General features: G+C 41.2%; 1 protein-coding gene across 1 annotated transcript in view; it reads right to left on the reverse strand.

Moving 5' to 3' along the window:
• LOC126470921 (collagen alpha-3(IX) chain-like) overlaps positions 1–19712 on the reverse strand; it is a 159841-nt gene that overhangs the window by 25016 nt on the left and 115113 nt on the right. The window contains exons 4-5 of the mRNA XM_050098952.1: positions 13167–13277; positions 2514–2624 (exon numbers count right to left, since the gene is read on the reverse strand). Coding sequence (XP_049954909.1) covers positions 2514–2624; positions 13167–13277 — 222 coding nt within the window. The remainder of the gene's footprint in view (positions 1–2513; positions 2625–13166; positions 13278–19712) is intronic.

Below are 19712 nucleotides of genomic sequence, written 5' to 3' on the forward strand. Positions count from 1 at the left end.
GTGCATTATCCTGCTGAAATGTAGGGTTTCGCAGGGATCGAATGAAGGGTAGACCCACGGGTCGTAAGAAGGAAAGAGAGAGAGAAAAAAAAAAAGGTTCAAATGGCTCTGAGCACTTTGGGACTTAACATCTGAGGTTATCAGTCCCCTAGAACTTAGAACTACTTAAACCTAACTAACCTAAGGACATCGCACACATCTTCAGGATGGACAGCTACTATAATAACAGGATTCGAACCTGCGACCGTAGCGGTCGCGCGGTTCCAGACTGAAGCGCCTACAACCGCTTTTTTTTTTACGTCTTACACCGCTTTTTTTCTAGAACCGCTTTTTTTTGTTTTTGTTTTTTTTCTCTATGCACTTTTTTTATCCATCCTTTTTTTCCAGCAATCCAATTTTTATTAACACTTTTATTTTCTTTTTATTTATTTATGGTAATTGATTTTCCTCTGAGTCCCTTATTAGCTGAAACGTTTACGAATAATTTTGAATAAATATTTATAGATAAAGAACCCGTAAGTGTCCTAAACTACTACACAGGATCAGGTATGTAGACGATATACTCTGCTGGTGGACAGGTACTACCAGACAAATAAATTTTTTCCACATTTAAATTCGAAACTCAGTAAAACTAATTTTACAGTGGAATTTGGAGGAGACTCAGTCAACTATCTAGATATTACCCTTGACATTAGGAAACAAAAACTTTTGTTTAAGACATACTGCAAAGTAATTCCTACAGACAGTAATACTTACCAAGTCCTGGCATGCTGTGATACACGAACATGTGGGCTTCGACTCGCTGGAGCACTACATGCTGTCTACACCACAAATCAGATCACATTCTTAAAGTGTACTATAAGTAATTATTGGTATTTCACACAGTACTGATTATAGTCCCATCCTAACTGATATACTTGCGAGAAAGAAGATGGAGGATACCAGCACTTCTGTCTCCTCCTCAGTAGGCACTAAGTCACACTGACAACAAATGTGCGCCCATGCTGTATGTAGGTCAGATTCACAGATACTTACTAGCAAACTAAATTCCACGTAATACATGTCAGTTTTCTATACTAAGAATACTGTTGATCACATTCTATTCAACAGTAAACACAAAATTGCACCTTTAGAACATAGTGGAATTTACAGGATTTTCTGCAATATGTGTGGCAAATTATATGTAGGTCAATTAGGTACACCTATTGTATTGCATTGTATTGTATTGTATTGTATGTTAACCGGGGGCCTAGGATGACGGAGAGGCTCCGTCCCCGCCGCAGCCGCAGTGGCCCACAACCCCACAACGACTAAGGCAGACCACTTCACTCCTCCGCCGCCCCACACCGAACCACTCTTTCAGTGTTATTGTGCGATTCGGCCCCCGGTGGAACTTCCGATGTAACATGTGTGGAACATTGGATATCGTGGTGCCACTAAAACAGATACTGTCGTCAACTGGTTTCTTTTGGCCAGCCATAAACTGGCCTACTGGAATGTCTTATGTTACAATCGATAAGAAATCTTGACATGACAGTTTATGATCATTTATCTCAGCTAAAAATGTGTGAGACCCACTGACAAGCAGGTAGATATAGATGGAAAACATCCTTGGTTGAGTATCCTCTCCACAAGCCATAGGGTGATGAGAGGCGGAAGGTACGTAGTTACCAGAAACAACTTCCCATTCTACTCGCAGATGGTAGAGCGAAAACACAGGCAAGAGAAAGACATCAAGCGTCTAAAGCGTAGCTTCTCGTTATCTTTTAACACTTTAGTTGAATTCCATAGAAATCATTTCCTGTACAAACAGCAGACTCTAGAATGGGGGGAAATGTTGGTGGCTATTTACAAGGACTGCTGCCTTATTTTCTTCCAACTTTTCCATTTTATGGTTTAACCTTTTCGCACTACAGTACCTGAAACAAAATTACGTTCTTCATGACAAACAACATGAATTATAAAAATACTGATCATACGAAACGCAACTCAAACTCTTTAAACACGATGTCCTATGAGCCATCATTAGTGGCAGTCTTCTTGACAGTAAGAACGCACCACAAACTAGGTGAAGGATCACCCACTAATACTAATGGAACTATCAGTGCGCCCTACGGAAATGAAATAGCGCTATTACTGCTCAAGTAGTGTGTGAATGTCCTGGTGAATAATTTAGCTGCAATATTAAAAATTCTCTTGTAAAGTGATTGAAAAGCGACACGTATTATCCGATATACATATTACAAAAATATGCAGTAAGTTCTTAATAAAACACTGGCAAATACTGCCAAGTAACTGTTAATGTTGACGATTGCATAGTTTAGAATGTCATGAAATGCGAAATTTTATTACTTCTTCGCTTCACGATAAATGATTAACAACTAAAGTCATTCAATCTGTGTATGGAATAAATACATCCAAACCAGCAGTGGTTTCCTGATTCGCCGCTTATGTGCCGTGCCCTGCTGAAGGCCTGACATAGATTACTTGTTTGAAGTACACGCAGTACTCACCAGCAGCATTATTTGTAGGCTGAGCGCCACGTGCTCCTGCTCCTACATTCTGTGGGGCCTGTCCTCCAGGGCCCTGTGGACCACGGCCGCGATTAGCAATGCCACTTGGTCCTGAAAAAGACGTCAGTTTTACAGAGGCATCGACAGTTCTAACTGAACGTCAAGTTACACTAATCTACAGCAGGGGTGTAAACGAACATCGGTCATATGAATCACTGAGCAGAGCAAACTGACATCAGAAAACTGGTTATAACTGAATGCTGTTACCGCTGTCCGAATACTGGAAGCATGACACAGAATATCCCCTCGCAACTGTGAAATTGTTTTTCGTAGCAACTTGTTGTATTACACGAACATCTGAATATGTTTTATGTAGTAGAGAGGACTAGGAGGACTACAAGTAGCAGTACAAGTAGTATTACTTTGTTATAAATCAGTAAACTCCCGGTTCTTTGAAGACTCGAACTCTCATGTACAAAAGAGCTTTAACGTTCTATTAATCCATTCTAAGCAAAAGCTAGTTTTTCATGTACTTCAGTATTTATGACGGCATATCTCCTGCACTATGTGTCTCACAATGATACTGTTTTCAAAGTACATTCAGTAGTATATGTGGATAGTATCTGCAAACTATGTTGCGAAGAAAGTAGCTAGCAAAGAATTAATAAAACTTGATACTTCATGCTAAAGTCTGACCCTATGAACAGCGAAAACGTAGGACCGGTGAGAGATAAGCTCTTCTCCTTTCGTCATTTTGCGGAGGGTGTCCGCGAGAAAATGTTTCGTAAGGGCTTGAAATTATATTTAAATTTTTCGAGGAAGTTGATAAGTCCTCTTATTCTCAAATACTGAATGAATGTAGACGGGGTATTTGGGCGCTTCAGGACAAACAGTTTCCAACCATAACATTCGCATAACACTAAAATTGAAAATAAAATTGTCTCTCTTAATGAATATATAATAAAAGCATTTAAAACTGTTAAATTCGGTAAATAATTATGCGAAATATTGACATAAATTTTTTTGCCCTGCAAGCCATTAGCTAGGATATCTGCAAAAGATACTGGTATACGGTATAGCGGTTAGTAATCGATGCTATTATTCAGTTATTAGATTTAGCTGGCTTCATACAAGCTGTTATTCTTCCTCGCAAATATTTTAAATAACGCAGTTTTAGAGAACAAACAATTTCTTTAAATGCCTTTATTCAAATTAACCGGATGGAATTATATCTGCATTCCAACGTGCTCATGCCGCAGGCCAGTAAGCGTTCTTGTACGATTCAACTGTTTCCGAAGTTCTCGCTAAGCATTTTTGAGGTTTCAAGAATGAAACGCGGTGGTCCGTCACCTCGTGGAAAACCAGTCAAGTTCCATCAGATAACAAAAAACTAGAGAGATAGCGTCTTGACAGTTTTTATCTTAATAAAAATGTTTTTGTGAGGTTTACATACACTACTGGCCATTAAATTTCTACATCACGAAGACGACGTGCTACAGACGCGAAATTTAACCAACAGGAAGAAAATGCTGTGATATGCATATGACTAGCTTTTCAAAGCATTCACACAAGTTTGGCGCCGATAGCGACACCTACAACGTACTGGCATGAGGAAAGTTTCCAACAGATTTCTCATACACAAACAGCAGTTGACCGACGTTGCCTGGTGAAACGTTGTTGTGATGCCTCGTGCAAGGAGGAGAAATGCTTACCATCAAGTTTCCGACTTTGATGAAGGTCGGATTCTAGCCTATCGCGATTGCGGTTTATCTTATCGCGACATTGGTGCTCGTCCAATGACTGTTAGTAGAATATGGAATCGGTAGGTTCAGGAGGGTAATACGGAACACCGTGCTGGATCCCAACGGCCTCGTATCACTAGCAATCGAGATAACAAGCATCTTATCCTCATGGCTGTAACGGATCGTGCAGTCACGTCTCGATTCCCGAATCAACAAATGGGGACGTTTGCAAGACAACAACCATCTCCACGAACAGTTCGACGACGTTTGCAGCAGCATGGACTATCATCTCGGAGACCATGGCTGCGGCTACCCTTGACGCTGCATCACAGACAGGAGGGCCAGCGATGGTGTACTCAACGACGAACCTGGGTGCACGAATGAGAAAAAGTCATTTTTTCGGATGAATCTATTTTATGTTTACAGCATCATGATGGTCGCATCCGTGTTTGGCGACACCTGTCAGTTCTAGTATAATATATTTGACCAATGAATACCCGTTTATTATCTGCATTTCTTCTTGGTGTAGCAATTTTAATGGCCAGTAGTTTAGCTTAAGGGTGAACCGTTTTCAATTCAGATACCTTGATTTGTAGTTTTTAGGTATGCCGCTTTAACAATTTGCTGACATGAAAAGTTACCTCGCCCGTGAAAATCACAGGTGTTAAGACTGATTGTTGACATTGCTGTACGGAACCTATTGCATACTGGTGGGTTTATCGTGGATGCCAGTGTTCAGAGCAAAAAGTGATTAATTCTGTGGCTCACGAGAAGTTAAAATGTAAGCAGCCAAGTAGATGTTAACGACTAAACGCCCATGTTCCCACAAGCCGGTACGCAGCATCATAATAAAAAATTTAAGTTCTGCATGTTCCATCAGAAGATGGGCCTGAAAAAGCTTACAATGGTTTACATCAGTTTACAGCTTGAACATCTAGCTATTTTTCGACATAATCACCATTTCTCTCGATGCATTTTTGTAGACTTTGTGGCAGTTTTTGTATGCCCATGTTATACCAGCCCTCCGCCATGCTGTTCAGAAAGTTATGCACCTCTTCTTTCACCCCGTCGTCGGAACTGAATCGCTTTCCGGCCAAATGTTCTTTTAACCTAGGGAATAGGTGATAAGTCACTGGGTGCCAAGTCAGGACTATAGGGTGGGTGGGTGATTATGTTCCACTGAAACTGTTGCAGGATGTCAACGGTATGCCGAGCGATGTGTGGACGAGCGTTGTCATGGAGAATATGTATTCCCTTGCTCAACATTCCTGTTCTCCGGTTTTGAATTGCCCATTTGAGTTTTTTCAGAGTCTCACAGTACCTGTCAGCGTTAATTGTGGTCCCAGCGATTCAGCTCGGACGACGAGGTGAAAAAAGATGTTCGTAGCTTCCTGAACAGCATGGCGGCAAGCTGGTATGACATGGGCATACAAAAATAGCCACAGCGGTGATGTAATCCATTGTAGAAATAAACAGGTTTATGTTCTTATAAAAAAATAGGAGACCTTACTTTTGCTATTACCATCGTAGTTTATGAAAAGTAACTGGCCTCTGTTATATTGTATCTGAATAAAATGAGTACTACGTCACGTACTCTGAAATATTCAAAGTGGATACGCTGGAACATCACATTTATAACGGTAACTAAAAACACTTGTGTGTGCAATGTGTCGAAAAAAAGTGTAGAGCTTGTGACACGGTCCAGTCTAAACAAGAGTACAAGCTTAAAGACAAAGAATTTCACAGAAAATTAGAAGATCTTTGGAATGATCAGAATGGAAGACTGTTTCGGCATCAGTACGAAGGGAGACTATCTCGAGCAGCAGACCAGCACATACATTCAGTCCACTCGAATATTCGTTTCATCATAGAAATGAAAAAGGATGGCTACCCTACCTTACTTGATGTATTGCTGAGATGAAAGGTTGATGGTACGTGGGCGATGGCTTTTATAGGAACACTACTACCACTCACGTGTACCCACAGGTTCATAACTGACGCCATACGGCTCTGCGTGAAGGGGTACTTCGTATCTTTTTTCACATGGCCCACGTCATCTGAGTTCCTAACAGTGCTAGCTGAGTTAGCCCATCTTGAAGTCACCATTTGTCAGAATGTTTATAATGAAAGACCAATCAGACGTGCAGTGCGCTACCGACCGTAACCGTGCAACGGGCGAGTGACGCTAACACAGAGTTCGCTCAAAGCCTACTGTTTTTTACATTACGCAGGGAACGTTTCCAACGGGATTGATCGTATTTTGCGGAAAGATGATGTGAAATGTGTTTTTCGACCGCCATCTAAAGCACGGAGATTCTGGCATGCACTTCCAACTGATGGAACAGTGTTATTACGGAAGCAGTTGAAATAAAATTAGCAAGTAACGTATTAAATACATATAGAAGTTTCCGCTTAAATTCTACATGGACTCCTGGTCTCTCCATGCTACCTCAGCCTTTGGTTATTAATTTTCAACATCGGTAACGTCAGACGGTGGTCATCTCTGTTAGTGTGGTGGCGTTAGTATTTGTGTGTGTGTGTGTGTGTGTGTGTGTGTGTGTGTGTGTGTGTGTGTGTGTGTGATCTTCCCGGAATTGCTCTGCAAACCAGGGTTTTAAATTCCCTTGCACTGCGTGTAACGCCGGAAATGCATATCCTCCTATTTCCATCTATTGTAATATAAATTTTTTTCCTTATTTTGTTACCAGAAGATATGATATTTCTGTGTCTTCATATATTGTAATTGTTTTACTATATATATGCAGCCGGCCGTGGTGGTCTCGCGGTTAAGGCGCTCAGTCCGGAACCGCGCGACTGCTACGGTCGCAGGTTCGAATCCTGCCTCGGGCATGGATGTGTGTGATGTCCTTAGGTTAGTTAGGTTTAAGTAGTTCTAAGTTCTAGGAGACTGATGACCACAGAAGTTAAGTCCCATAGTGCTCAGAGCCATATATATGCATTTATGTCGATGTATAATTGGTTTGTTTTGTAAATATTATTTGTATTTTTATGCTGGGTCTGGCCTAGGGAAAACTGTGCTATCGGACTATTACATCGATAGGTCGTGTCGAGAACCAGTGTTTAGGATCTTTGGTAGTGTTAACTCTGCCGCATGGAGCGCGGGCAGAGGGACTCTTGCTGGTGTAGGGCGGTGGAGCAGGTATGTTGTGTGACGCTCCCGCGAGTTGCCGCGCTTTCGGGGTTTGGCAGCATATAATTGCGCTCGACTTGCTATGATAGTTTCTGACACAGTGTCGCGCACGGGAAGCATTAGCTGGCGCACATCAAGAGCCCGTTTCGCCTGGTGACCATGTCGAGAAGAAGGCGCGCCAACATCCAGCTTCTGCAACAGCGACGGCCGACAATGAGTGACTGTCGCCACCTCCTTGATCGACGACTTCAAACCTTCAATCAACCAACAAGGAAGACTGAAAGCACGTAAAGTTTTAGAACTGTATGGCAGACCTCAGCTTTTTCAAACTGTTGCATCACAAAAATTCAGCAACTTAGCATGAACCTTTGTTGCTCATTGTCTCAATTGCATTACCAAGTAGGGTCTCTTCCTTTTCCGGAATGAACCCGAGTCTCGTTGAAATTCATACGCCAGCATTAAAGTAATATCATTCCATTTCACTGCTTTAATTTCAAAGTTCAGTTAAAGTATTCATAGCTGGCCACAATATTTAGATTACACAAGCAGAAATTAAGAGTGCGAGTTTTGTTACCATATTTTTAGCTTACCTGTGACTGCAGCTGAGCTTGGTACGTACTAAATTTTACTATTGTTAATTGTTCAGAATCATTTAATTCAAGTTCAAAGTTAAATCTCTTATTTCTAAATTGCGTAGATTCAAGTAGATTTTGAAATGATTGTTGAGGTAGCCCAAGACTAACCTTATTTTATTGAATTTCATAGTGCTTCAGAAACAAAGGTCACTATTAATTTTAGTCACTAAATTAACTTTCAATTTTCAGGTTTTATTAATTCTTTTGCTAAATTAAGTCAGAGTGTAGCGAAATTTATTACTTCTGACAAACATTCAGTTTTCACACAGCACGTGTCAACCTTAAGTTGCCACGCTTTTAGTGCTAATTATATGTGCATTAATGTTTCATTTTCAGTTATTATGTAGTTGTCCATAGAACTGGCGACCGTAATTTTCCACAAATCTCAAATATCTAATTAATTCCAATTAATTGTTAACGTAACGACCGCATATTTACTTTCTTTATTAATTTTACCCTTTTCTCAAAATTAATTGTCACCAATTTCATGTGCATTTTTCCTTTCATTTAGATGTAATCCTTTCCTCCCTCTTTATCGACAAATTAACTTCTGTGACGATCGCTTTTCCCAAATTTCCATTATATGCACGCGGTTTAATTTTTCACTGTCATTAAGGTCGATAAGTGAGGGGGAGGTTACAAGCGCTCGATTTGTGCAGTTTTGCATTCAAAATGACGGTCTCTTTGCGGAATATTCTTTTCTGAAAAAAATTATCCGAATGACGAGACCTCGTGCTTTCAATATGAAACTACCACAAAACGACAAAGTGCAGAAATTCACATGAAGGATCGACGAGTTGACAGTGGAACCGAAATTCAAGCCAATATCGTGTGAGAGTTGAACAACATCCAAAAGAAGGCTTTCTTCACAGTTTAACTTAATTGTATCAAAGTTCTGTGCACTGTACTCAATAGGGAGGAGACTATGGAGACCACGCGATGCATTAAACGGATATTTTAAATTTTCGAAGATACAACAGTGGTCTCGTATTCGGGAGGACGACGGCTCAGACCTCCGTCCAACCATTCAGATTTCGAGTTTCGATTAATCTCTGAATCCTCCCCACCACGCTTGCCGAGTCGGCACCGAAGAAGTTTGCATGCTACGTCTACTACACTCCTCTACTGTCAGCTTACGATGGCGCAGTCTACCGGAGGACTTCGTCGTCGCCATTCGCAGAACGCTTGCGGTCCAACACGTCAAACGATTTCCCTAGCTTACATCCCATATCACACAGCAAATATTAATATAAGGAAGTTCGTCTAGTTGGTATATTATATTTTTGAGAAATGGATAGTTACGAGTTCTACAAAAACCAGTATAGTACAGCAGAACGTTAGCACATGTATTAACATCTTTTGAGTATTGTGTCGGTAGCTGGAGGAACACAGGAACATTAAAAACTGAAATGAACAGTGCTGATGATCCACAACAATATTTATTTTTGGTAGTTGTTTAGCGGATTTATGCTAGTAAGGCCATTATAAAAGAACGAAAGGCTAAAACTGTAATTTACACAACATTAACGATAGTTTATACCTGTACAAAGCTTGTTTTAAAAATACACAGGACCTTTTGAGACCAGTATTTGGAATATGAGAATATGAAGATCGTATCTGTTCTTTCAGACATGTCCGAAAGAACAGATACTATCTCCATATAGATAAGGCTTACCAGCCAATGATCTTCTTCAGTGCGGACGCACTCACATTGCTCGATCTCTTACGGGAATCGGTAGACTGACTGCCGCGAGTAATGAGTATAGTGGGCGGTGCACTACAAATGTAGTGTGTGGACAGTAAGTTGGAAATATGGATCTCACGGGGAGCGTGCCTGAGATAAGTCACTGCAGTCGCACTATCCTCTGTGTCCTCGGTGGCTCTGTCGGGTACAGCGTCTGCCATGTAAGCATGCGACCACGGGTTCGAGTTCCGGTCGAGGCACACATTTTCAACTGTCCCCGATGATATTTATCAACGCCTCTAAGCAGCTAATGGTCTGGATTTCATTTTAAATTTAATATTTGGAATATCTGATTTCCTAAAAGTTGTCAAACAACTGAAAGATGTACTAATTCCCCTAGTGCTACGTCCGTTGCCTTATTTTCCAATATTTCTGTTAGATAAGCTATAGAAGATTGAAAGAAATAGTTACATATAACCAGAACAAGTGCAGTTGAGACACAGAATATACACTACTGGCCATTAAAATTGCTACACCAAGAAGAAATGCAGATGATAAACGGGTATTCATTGGACTAATGTATTATACCAGAACTGACGTGTGATTACATTTTCACGCAATTTGGGTGCATAGATCCTGAGAAATCAGTACCCAGAACAACCACCTCTGGCCGTAATAACGGCCTTGATACGCCTGGGCATTGAGTCAAACAGAGCTTGGACGGCGCGTACAGGTACAGCTGCCCATGCAGCTTCAACACGATACCACAGTTCGTCAAGAGTAGTGACTGTTGTGACGAGCCAGTTGCTCTGCCACCATTGACCAGACGTTTTTAATTGGTGAGAGATCTGGAAAATGTACTGGCCAGGGCAGCAGTCCAACATTTTATGTATCCAGAAAGACCCGTACAGGACCTGCAACATGCGGTCGTGCATTATCCTGCTGAAATGTAGGGTTTCGCAGGGATCGAATGAAGGGTAGACCCACGGGTCGTAAGAAGGAAAGAGAGAGAAAAAAAAAAAAGGTTCAAATGGCTCTGAGCACTTTGGGACTTAACATCTGAGGTCATCAGTCCCCTAGAACTTAGAACTACTTAAACCTAACTAACCTAAGGACATCGCACACATCTTCAGGATGGACAGCTACTATAATAACAGGATTCGAACCTGCGACCGTAGCGGTCGCGCGGTTCCAGACTGAAGCGCCTACAACCGCTTTTTTTTTTACGTCTTACACCGCTTTTTTTCTAGAACCGCTTTTTTTTGTTTTTGTTTTTTTTCTCTATGCACTTTTTTTATCCATCCTTTTTTTCCAGCAATCCAATTTTTATTAACACTTTTATTTTCTTTTTATTTATTTATGGTAATTGATTTTCCTCTGAGTCCCTTATTAGCTGAAACGTTTACGAATAATTTTGAATAAATATTTATAGATAAAGAACCCGTAAGTGTCCTAAACTACTACACAGGATCAGGTATGTAGACGATATACTCTGCTGGTGGACAGGTACTACCAGACAAATAAATTTTTTCCACATTTAAATTCGAAACTCAGTAAAACTAATTTTACAGTGGAATTTGGAGGAGACTCAGTCAACTATCTAGATATTACCCTTGACATTAGGAAACAAAAACTTTTGTTTAAGACATACTGCAAAGTAATTCCTACAGACAGTAATACTTACCAAGTCCTGGCATGCTGTGATACACGAACATGTGGGCTTCGACTCGCTGGAGCACTACATGCTGTCTACACCACAAATCAGATCACATTCTTAAAGTGTACTATAAGTAATTATTGGTATTTCACACAGTACTGATTATAGTCCCATCCTAACTGATATACTTGCGAGAAAGAAGATGGAGGATACCAGCACTTCTGTCTCCTCCTCAGTAGGCACTAAGTCACACTGACAACAAATGTGCGCCCATGCTGTATGTAGGTCAGATTCACAGATACTTACTAGCAAACTAAATTCCACGTAATACATGTCAGTTTTCTATACTAGGAATACTGTTGATCACATTCTATTCAACAGTAAACACAAAATTGCACCTTTAGAACATAGTGGAATTTACAGGATTTTCTGCAATATGTGTGGCAAATTATATGTAGGTCAATTAGGTACACCTATTGTATTGCATTGTATTGTATTGTATTGTATGTTAACCGGGGGCCTAGGATGACGGAGAGGCTCCGTCCCCGCCGCAGCCGCAGTGGTCCACAACCCCACAACGACTAAGGCAGACCACTTCACTCCTCCGCCGCCCCACACCGAACCACTCTTTCAGTGTTATTGTGCGATTCGGCCCCCGGTGGAACTTCCGATGTAACATGTGTGGAACATCGGATATCGTGGTGCCACTAAAACAGATACTGTCGTCAACTGGTTTCTTTTGGCCAGCCATAAACTGGCCTACTGGAAAGTCTTATGTTACAATCGATAAGAAATCTTGACATGACAGTTTATGATCATTTATCTCAGCTAAAAATGTGTGAGACCCACTGACAAGCAGGTAGATATAGATGGAAAACATCCTTGGTTGAGTATCCTCTCCACAAGCCATAGGGTGATGAGAGGCGGAAGGTACGTAGTTACCAGAAACAACTTCCCATTCTACTCGCAGATGGTAGAGCGAAAACACAGGCAAGAGAAAGACATCAAGCGTCTAAAGCGTAGCTTCTCGTTATCTTTTAACACTTTAGTTGAATTCCATAGAAATCATTTCCTGTACAAACAGCAGACTCTAGAATGGGGGGAAATGTTGGTGGCTATTTACAAGGACTGCTGCCTTATTTTCTTCCAACTTTTCCATTTTATGGTTTAACCTTTTCGCACTACAGTACCTGAAACAAAATTACGTTCTTCATGACAAACAACATGAATTATAAAAATACTGATCATACGAAACGCAACTCAAACTCTTTAAACACGATGTCCTATGAGCCATCATTAGTGGCAGTCTTCTTGACAGTAAGAACGCACCACAAACTAGGTGAAGGATCACCCACTAATATTAATGGAACTATCAGTGCGCCCTACGGAAATGAAATAGCGCTATTACTGCTCAAGTAGTGTGTGAATGTCCTGGTGAATAATTTAGCTGCAATATTAAAAATTCTCTTGTAAAGTGATTGAAAAGCGACACGTATTATCCGATATACATATTACAAAAATATGCAGTAAGTTCTTAATAAAACACTGGCAAATACTGCCAAGCAACTGTTAATGTTGACGATTGCATAGTTTAGAATGTCATGAAATGCGAAATTTTATTACTTCTTCGCTTCACGATAAATGATTAACAACTAAAGTCATTCAATCTGTGTATGGAATAAATACATCCAAACCAGCAGTGGTTTCCTGATTCGCCGCTTATGTGCCGTGCCCTGCTGAAGGCCTGACATAGATTACTTGTTTGAAGTACACGCAGTACTCACCAGCAGCATTATTTGTAGGCTGAGCGCCACGTGCTCCTGCTCCTACATTCTGTGGGGCCTGTCCTCCAGGGCCCTGTGGACCACGGCCGCGATTAGCAATGCCACTTGGTCCTGAAAAAGACGTCAGTTTTACAGAGGCATCGACAGTTCTAACTGAACGTCAAGTTACACTAATCTACAGCAGGGGTGTAAACGAACATCGGTCATATGAATCACTGAGCAGAGCAAACTGACATCAGAAAACTGGTTATAACTGAATGCTGTTACCGCTGTCCGAATACTGGAAGTATGACACAGAATATCCCCTCGCAACTGTGAAATTGTTTTTCGTAGCAACTTGTTGTATTACACGAACATCTGAATATGTTTTATGTAGTAGAGAGGACTAGGAGGACTACAAGTAGCAGTACAAGTAGTATTACTTTGTTATAAATCAGTAAACTCCCGGTTCTTTGAAGACTCGAACTCTCATGTACAAAAGAGCTTTAACGTTCTATTAATCCATTCTAAGCAAAAGCTAGTTTTTCATGTACTTCAGTATTTATGACGGCATATCTCCTGCACTATGTGTCTCACAATGATACTGTTTTCAAAGTACATTCAGTAGTATATGTGGATAGTATCTGCAAACTATGTTGCGAAGAAAGTAGCTAGCAAAGAATTAATAAAACTTGATACTTCATGCTAAAGTCTGACCCTATGAACAGCGAAAACGTAGGACCGGTGAGAGATAAGCTCTTCTCCTTTCGTCATTTTGCGGAGGGTGTCCGCGAGAAAATGTTTCGTAAGGGCTTGAAATTATATTTAAATTTTTCGAGGAAGTTGATAAGTCCTCTTATTCTCAAATACTGAATGAATGTAGACGGGGTATTTGGGCGCTTCAGGACAAACAGTTTCCAACCATAACATTCGCATAACACTAACATTGAAAATAAAATTGTCTCTCTTAATGAATATATAATAAAAGCATTTAAAACTGTTAAATTCGGTAAATAATTATGCGAAATATTGACATAAATTTTTTTGCCCTGCAAGCCATTAGCTAGGATATCTGCAAAAGATACTGGTATACGGTATAGCGGTTAGTAATCGATGCTATTATTCAGTTATTAGATTTAGCTGGCTTCATACAAGCTGTTATTCTTCCTCGCAAATATTTTAAATAACGCAGTTTTAGAGAACAAACAATTTCTTTAAATGCCTTTATTCAAATTAACCGGATGGAATTATATCTGCATTCCAACGTGCTCATGCCGCAGGCCAGTAAGCGTTCTTGTACGATTCAACTGTTTCCGAAGTTCTCGCTAAGCATTTTTGAGGTTTCAAGAATGAAACGCGGTGGTCCGTCACCTCGTGGAAAACCAGTCTAGTTCCATAAGATAACAAAAAACTAGAGAGATAGCGTCTTGACAGTTTTTATCTTAATAAAAATGTTTTTGTGAGGTTTACATACACTACTGGCCATTAAATTTCTACATCACGAAGATGACGTGCTACAGACGCGAAATTTAACCAACAGGAAGAAAATGCTGTGATATGCATATGACTAGCTTTTCAAAGCATTCACACAAGTTTGGCGCCGATAGCGACACCTACAACGTACTGGCATGAGGAAAGTTTCCAACAGATTTCTCATACACAAACAGCAGTTGACCGACGTTGCCTGGTGAAACGTTGTTGTGATGCCTCGTGCAAGGAGGAGAAATGCTTACCATCAAGTTTCCGACTTTGATGAAGGTCGGATTATAGCCTATCGCGATTGCGGTTTATCTTATCGCGACATCGGTGCTCGTCCAATGACTGTTAGTAGAATATGGAATCGGTAGGTTCAGGAGGGTAATACGGAACACCGTGCTGGATCCCAACGGCCTCGTATCACTAGCAATCGAGATAACAAGCATCTTATCCTCATGGCTGTAACGGATCGTGCAGTCACGTCTCGATTCCTGAATCAACAAATGGGGACGTTTGCAAGACAACAACCATCTCCACGAACAGTTCGACGACGTTTGCAGCAGCATGGACTATCATCTCGGAGACCATGGCTGCGGCTACCCTTGACGCTGCATCACAGACAGGAGGGCCAGCGATGGTGTACTCAACGACGAACCTGGGTGCACGAATGAGAAAAAGTCATTTTTTCGGATGAATCTATTTTATGTTTACAGCATCATGATGGTCGCATCCGTGTTTGGCGACATCGCGGTGAACGCACATTGGAAGCGTGTATTCGTCATCGCCATACTGGCGTATCACCCAGCGTGATGGTATGGAGTGCCATTGGTTACACGTCTCGGTCACCTCTTGTTCGCATTGACGGCACTTTGAGCAGTGAACATTACATTTCAGATGTGTTACGACCCGTGGCTCTACCCTTTATTCGATCCCTGCGAATCCCTACATTTCAGCTGGATAATGCACGACCGCATGTTGCAGATCCTGTACGGGCCTTTCTGGATACAGAAAATGTTTGACTGCAGCCCTGGCCAGCACTTTCTCCAGATCTCTCACCAATTTAAAACGTCTGGTCAATGGTGGCCGAGCAACTGGCTCGTCGCTATACGCCGGTCACTACCCTTGATGAACTGTGGTATCATGCTGAACATGCATGGACAGCTGTACCTGTACACGCCATCCAAGCTCTGTTTGACTCAATGCGCAGGCGCATCAAAGGACGTTATTACGGCCAGAGGTGGTTGTTCTGGGTACTGATTTCTCAGGATCTATGCATCAAAATTCCGTGAAAATGTGATCACCTGTCAGTTCTAGTATAACATATTTGACCAATGAATACCCGTTTATTATCTGCATTTCTTCTTGGTGTAGCAATTTTAATGGCCAGTAGTTTAGCTTAAGGGTGAACCGTTTTCAATTCAGATACCTTGATTTGTAGTTTTTAGGTATGCCGCTTTAACAATTTGCTGACATGAAAAGTTACCTCGCCCGTGAAAATCACAGGTGTTAAGACTGATTGTTGACATTGCTGTACGGAACCTATTGCATACTGGTGGGTTTATCGTGGATGCCAGTGTTCAGAGCAAAAAGTGATTAATTCTGTGGCTCACGAGAAGTTAAAATGTAAGCAGCCAAGTAGATGTTAACGACTAAACGCCCATGTTCCCACAAGCCGGTACGCAGCATCATAATAAAAAATTTAAGTTCTGCATGTTCCATCAGAAGATGGGCCTGAAAAAGCTTACAATGGTTTACATCAGTTTACAGCTTGAACATCTAGCTATTTTTCGACATAATCACCATTTCTCTCGATGCATTTTTGTAGACTTTGTGGCAGTTTTTGTATGCCCATGTTATACCAGCCCTCCGCCATGCTGTTCAGAAAGTTATGCACCTCTTCTTTCACCCCGTCGTCGGAACTGAATCGCTTTCCGGCCAAATGTTCTTTTAACCTAGGGAATAGGTGATAAGTCACTGGGTGCCAAGTCAGGACTATAGGGTGGGTGGGTGATTATGTTCCACTGAAACTGTTGCAGGATGTCAACGGTATGCCGAGCGATGTGTGGACGAGCGTTGTCATGGAGAATATGTATTCCCTTGCTCAACATTCCTGTTCTCCGGTTTTGAATTGCCCATTTGAGTTTTTTCAGAGTCTCACAGTACCTGTCAGCGTTAATTGTGGTCCCAGCGATTCAGCTCGGACGACGAGGTGAAAAAAGATGTTCGTAGCTTCCTGAACAGCATAGCGGCAAGCTGGTATGACATGGGCATACAAAAATAGCCACAGCGGTGATGTAATCCATTGTAGAAATAAACAGGTTTATGTTCTTATAAAAAAATAGGAGACCTTACTTTTGCTATTACCATCGTAGTTTATGAAAAGTAACTGGCCTCTGTTATATTGTATCTGAATAAAATGAGTACTACGTCACGTACTCTGAAATATTCAAAGTGGATACGCTGGAACATCACATTTATAACGGTAACTAAAAACACTTGTGTGTGCAATGTGTCGAAAAAAAGTGTAGAGCTTGTGACACGGTCCAGTCTAAACAAGAGTACAAGCTTAAAGACAAAGAATTTCACAGAAAATTAGAAGATCTTTGGAATGATCAGAATGGAAGACTGTTTCGGCATCAGTACGAAGGGAGACTATCTCGAGCAGCAGACCAGCACATACATTCAGTCCACTCGAATATTCGTTTCATCATAGAAATGAAAAAGGACGGCTACCCTACCTTACTTGATGTATTGCTGAGATGAAAGGTTGATGGTACGTGGGCGATGGCTTTTATAGGAACACTACTACCACTCACGTGTACCCACAGGTTCATAACTGACGCCATACGGCTCTGCGTGAAGGGGTACTTCGTATCTTTTTTCACATGGCCCACGTCATCTGAGTTCCTAACAGTGCTAGCTGAGTTAGCCCATCTTGAAGTCACCATTTGTCAGAATGTTTATAATGAAAGACCAATCAGACGTGCAGTGCGCTACCGACCGTAACCGTGCAACGGGCGAGTGACGCTAACACAGAGTTCGCTCAAAGCCTACAGTTTTTTACCTTACGCAGGGAGCGTTTCCAACGGGATTGATCGTGTTTTGCGGAAAGATGATGTGAAATGTGTTTTTCGACCGCCATCTAAAGCACGGAGATTCTGGCATGCACTTCCAACTGATGGAACAGTGTTATTACGGAATCAGTTGAAATAAAATTAGCAAGTAACGTATTAAATACATATAGAAGTTTCCGCTTAAATTCTACATGGACTCCTGGTCTCTCCATGCTACCTCAGCCTTTGGTTATTAATTTTCAACATCGGTAACGTCAGACGGTGGTCATCTCTGTTAGTGTGGTGGCGTTAGTATTTTGTGTGTGTGTGTGTGTGTGTGTGTTTGTGTGTGTGTTTGTGTGTGTGTGTGTGTGTGTGTGTGTGTGTGTGTGTGTGTGTGTGTGATCTTCCCGGAATTGCTCTGCAAACCAGGGTTTTAAATTCCCTTGCACTGCGTGTAACGCCGGAAATGCATATCCTCCTATTTCCATCTATTGTAATATAAATTTTTTTCCTTATTTTGTTACCAGAAGATATGACATTTCTGTGTCTTCATATATTGTAATTGTTTTACTATATATATGCAGCCGGCCGCGGTGGTCTCGCGGTTAAGGCGCTCAGTCCGGAACCGCGCGACTGCTACGGTCGCAGGTTCGAATCCTGCCTCGGGCATGGATGTGTGTGATGTCCTTAGGTTAGTTAGGTTTAAGTAGTTCTAAGTTCTAGGAGACTGATGACCACAGAAGTTAAGTCCCATAGTGCTCAGAGCCATATATATGCATTTATGTCGATGTATAATTGGTTTGTTTTGTAAATATTATTTGTATTTTTATGCTGGGTCTGGCCTAGGGAAAACTGTGCTATCGGACTATTACATCGATAGGTCGTGTCGAGAACCAGTGTTTAGGATCTTTGGTAGTGTTAACTCTGCCGCATGGAGCGCGGGCAGAGGGACTCTTGCTGGTGTAGGGCGGTGGAGCAGGTATGTTGTGTGACGCTCCCGCGAGTTGCCGCGCTTTCAGGGTTTGGCAGCATGTAATTGCGCTCGACTTGCTATGATAGTTTCTGACACGGTGTCGCGCACGGGAAGCATTAGCTGGCGCACATCAAGAGCCCGTTTCGCCTGGTGACCATGTCGAGAAGAAGGCGCGCCAACATCCAGCTTCTGCAACAGCGACGGCCGACAATGAGTGACTGTCGCCACCTCCTTGATCGACGACTTCAAACCTTCAATCAACCAACAAGGAAGACTGAAAGCACGTAAAGTTTTAGAACTGTATGGCAGACCTCAGCTTTTTCAAACTGTTGCATCACAAAAATTCAGCAACTTAGCATGAACCTTTGTTGCTCATTGTCTCAATTGCATTACCAAGTAGGGTCTCTTCCTTTTCCGGAATGAACCCGAGTCTCGTTGAAATTCATACGCCAGCATTAAAGTAATATCATTCCATTTCACTGCTTTAATTTCAAAGTTCAGTTAAAGTATTCATAGCTGGCCACAATATTTAGATTACACAAGCAGAAATTAAGAGTGCGAGTTTTGTTACCATATTTTTAGCTTACCTGTGACTGCAGCTGAGCTTGGTACGTACTAAATTTTACTATTGTTAATTGTTCAGAATCATTTAATTCAAGTTCAAAGTTAAATCTCTTATTTCTAAATTGCGTAGATTCAAGTAGATTTTGAAATGATTGTTGAGGTAGCCCAAGACTAACCTTATTTTATTGAATTTCATAGTGCTTCAGAAACAAAGGTCACTATTAATTTTAGTCACTAAATTAACTTTCAATTTTCAGGTTTTATTAATTCTTTTGCTAAATTAAGTCAGAGTGTAGCGAAATTTATTACTTCTGACAAACATTCAGTTTTCACACAGCACGTGTCAACCTTAAGTTGCCACGCTTTTAGTGCTAATTATATGTGCATTAATGTTTCATTTTCAGTTATTATGTAGTTGTCCATAGAACTGGCGACCGTAATTTTCCACAAATCTCAAATATCTAATTAATTCCAATTAATTGTTAACGTAACGACCGC

The sequence above is a fragment of the Schistocerca serialis genome, chromosome 3 (assembly GCF_023864345.2).
Source record: "Schistocerca serialis cubense isolate TAMUIC-IGC-003099 chromosome 3, iqSchSeri2.2, whole genome shotgun sequence".
NCBI lineage: Eukaryota > Metazoa > Arthropoda > Insecta > Orthoptera > Acrididae > Schistocerca > Schistocerca serialis.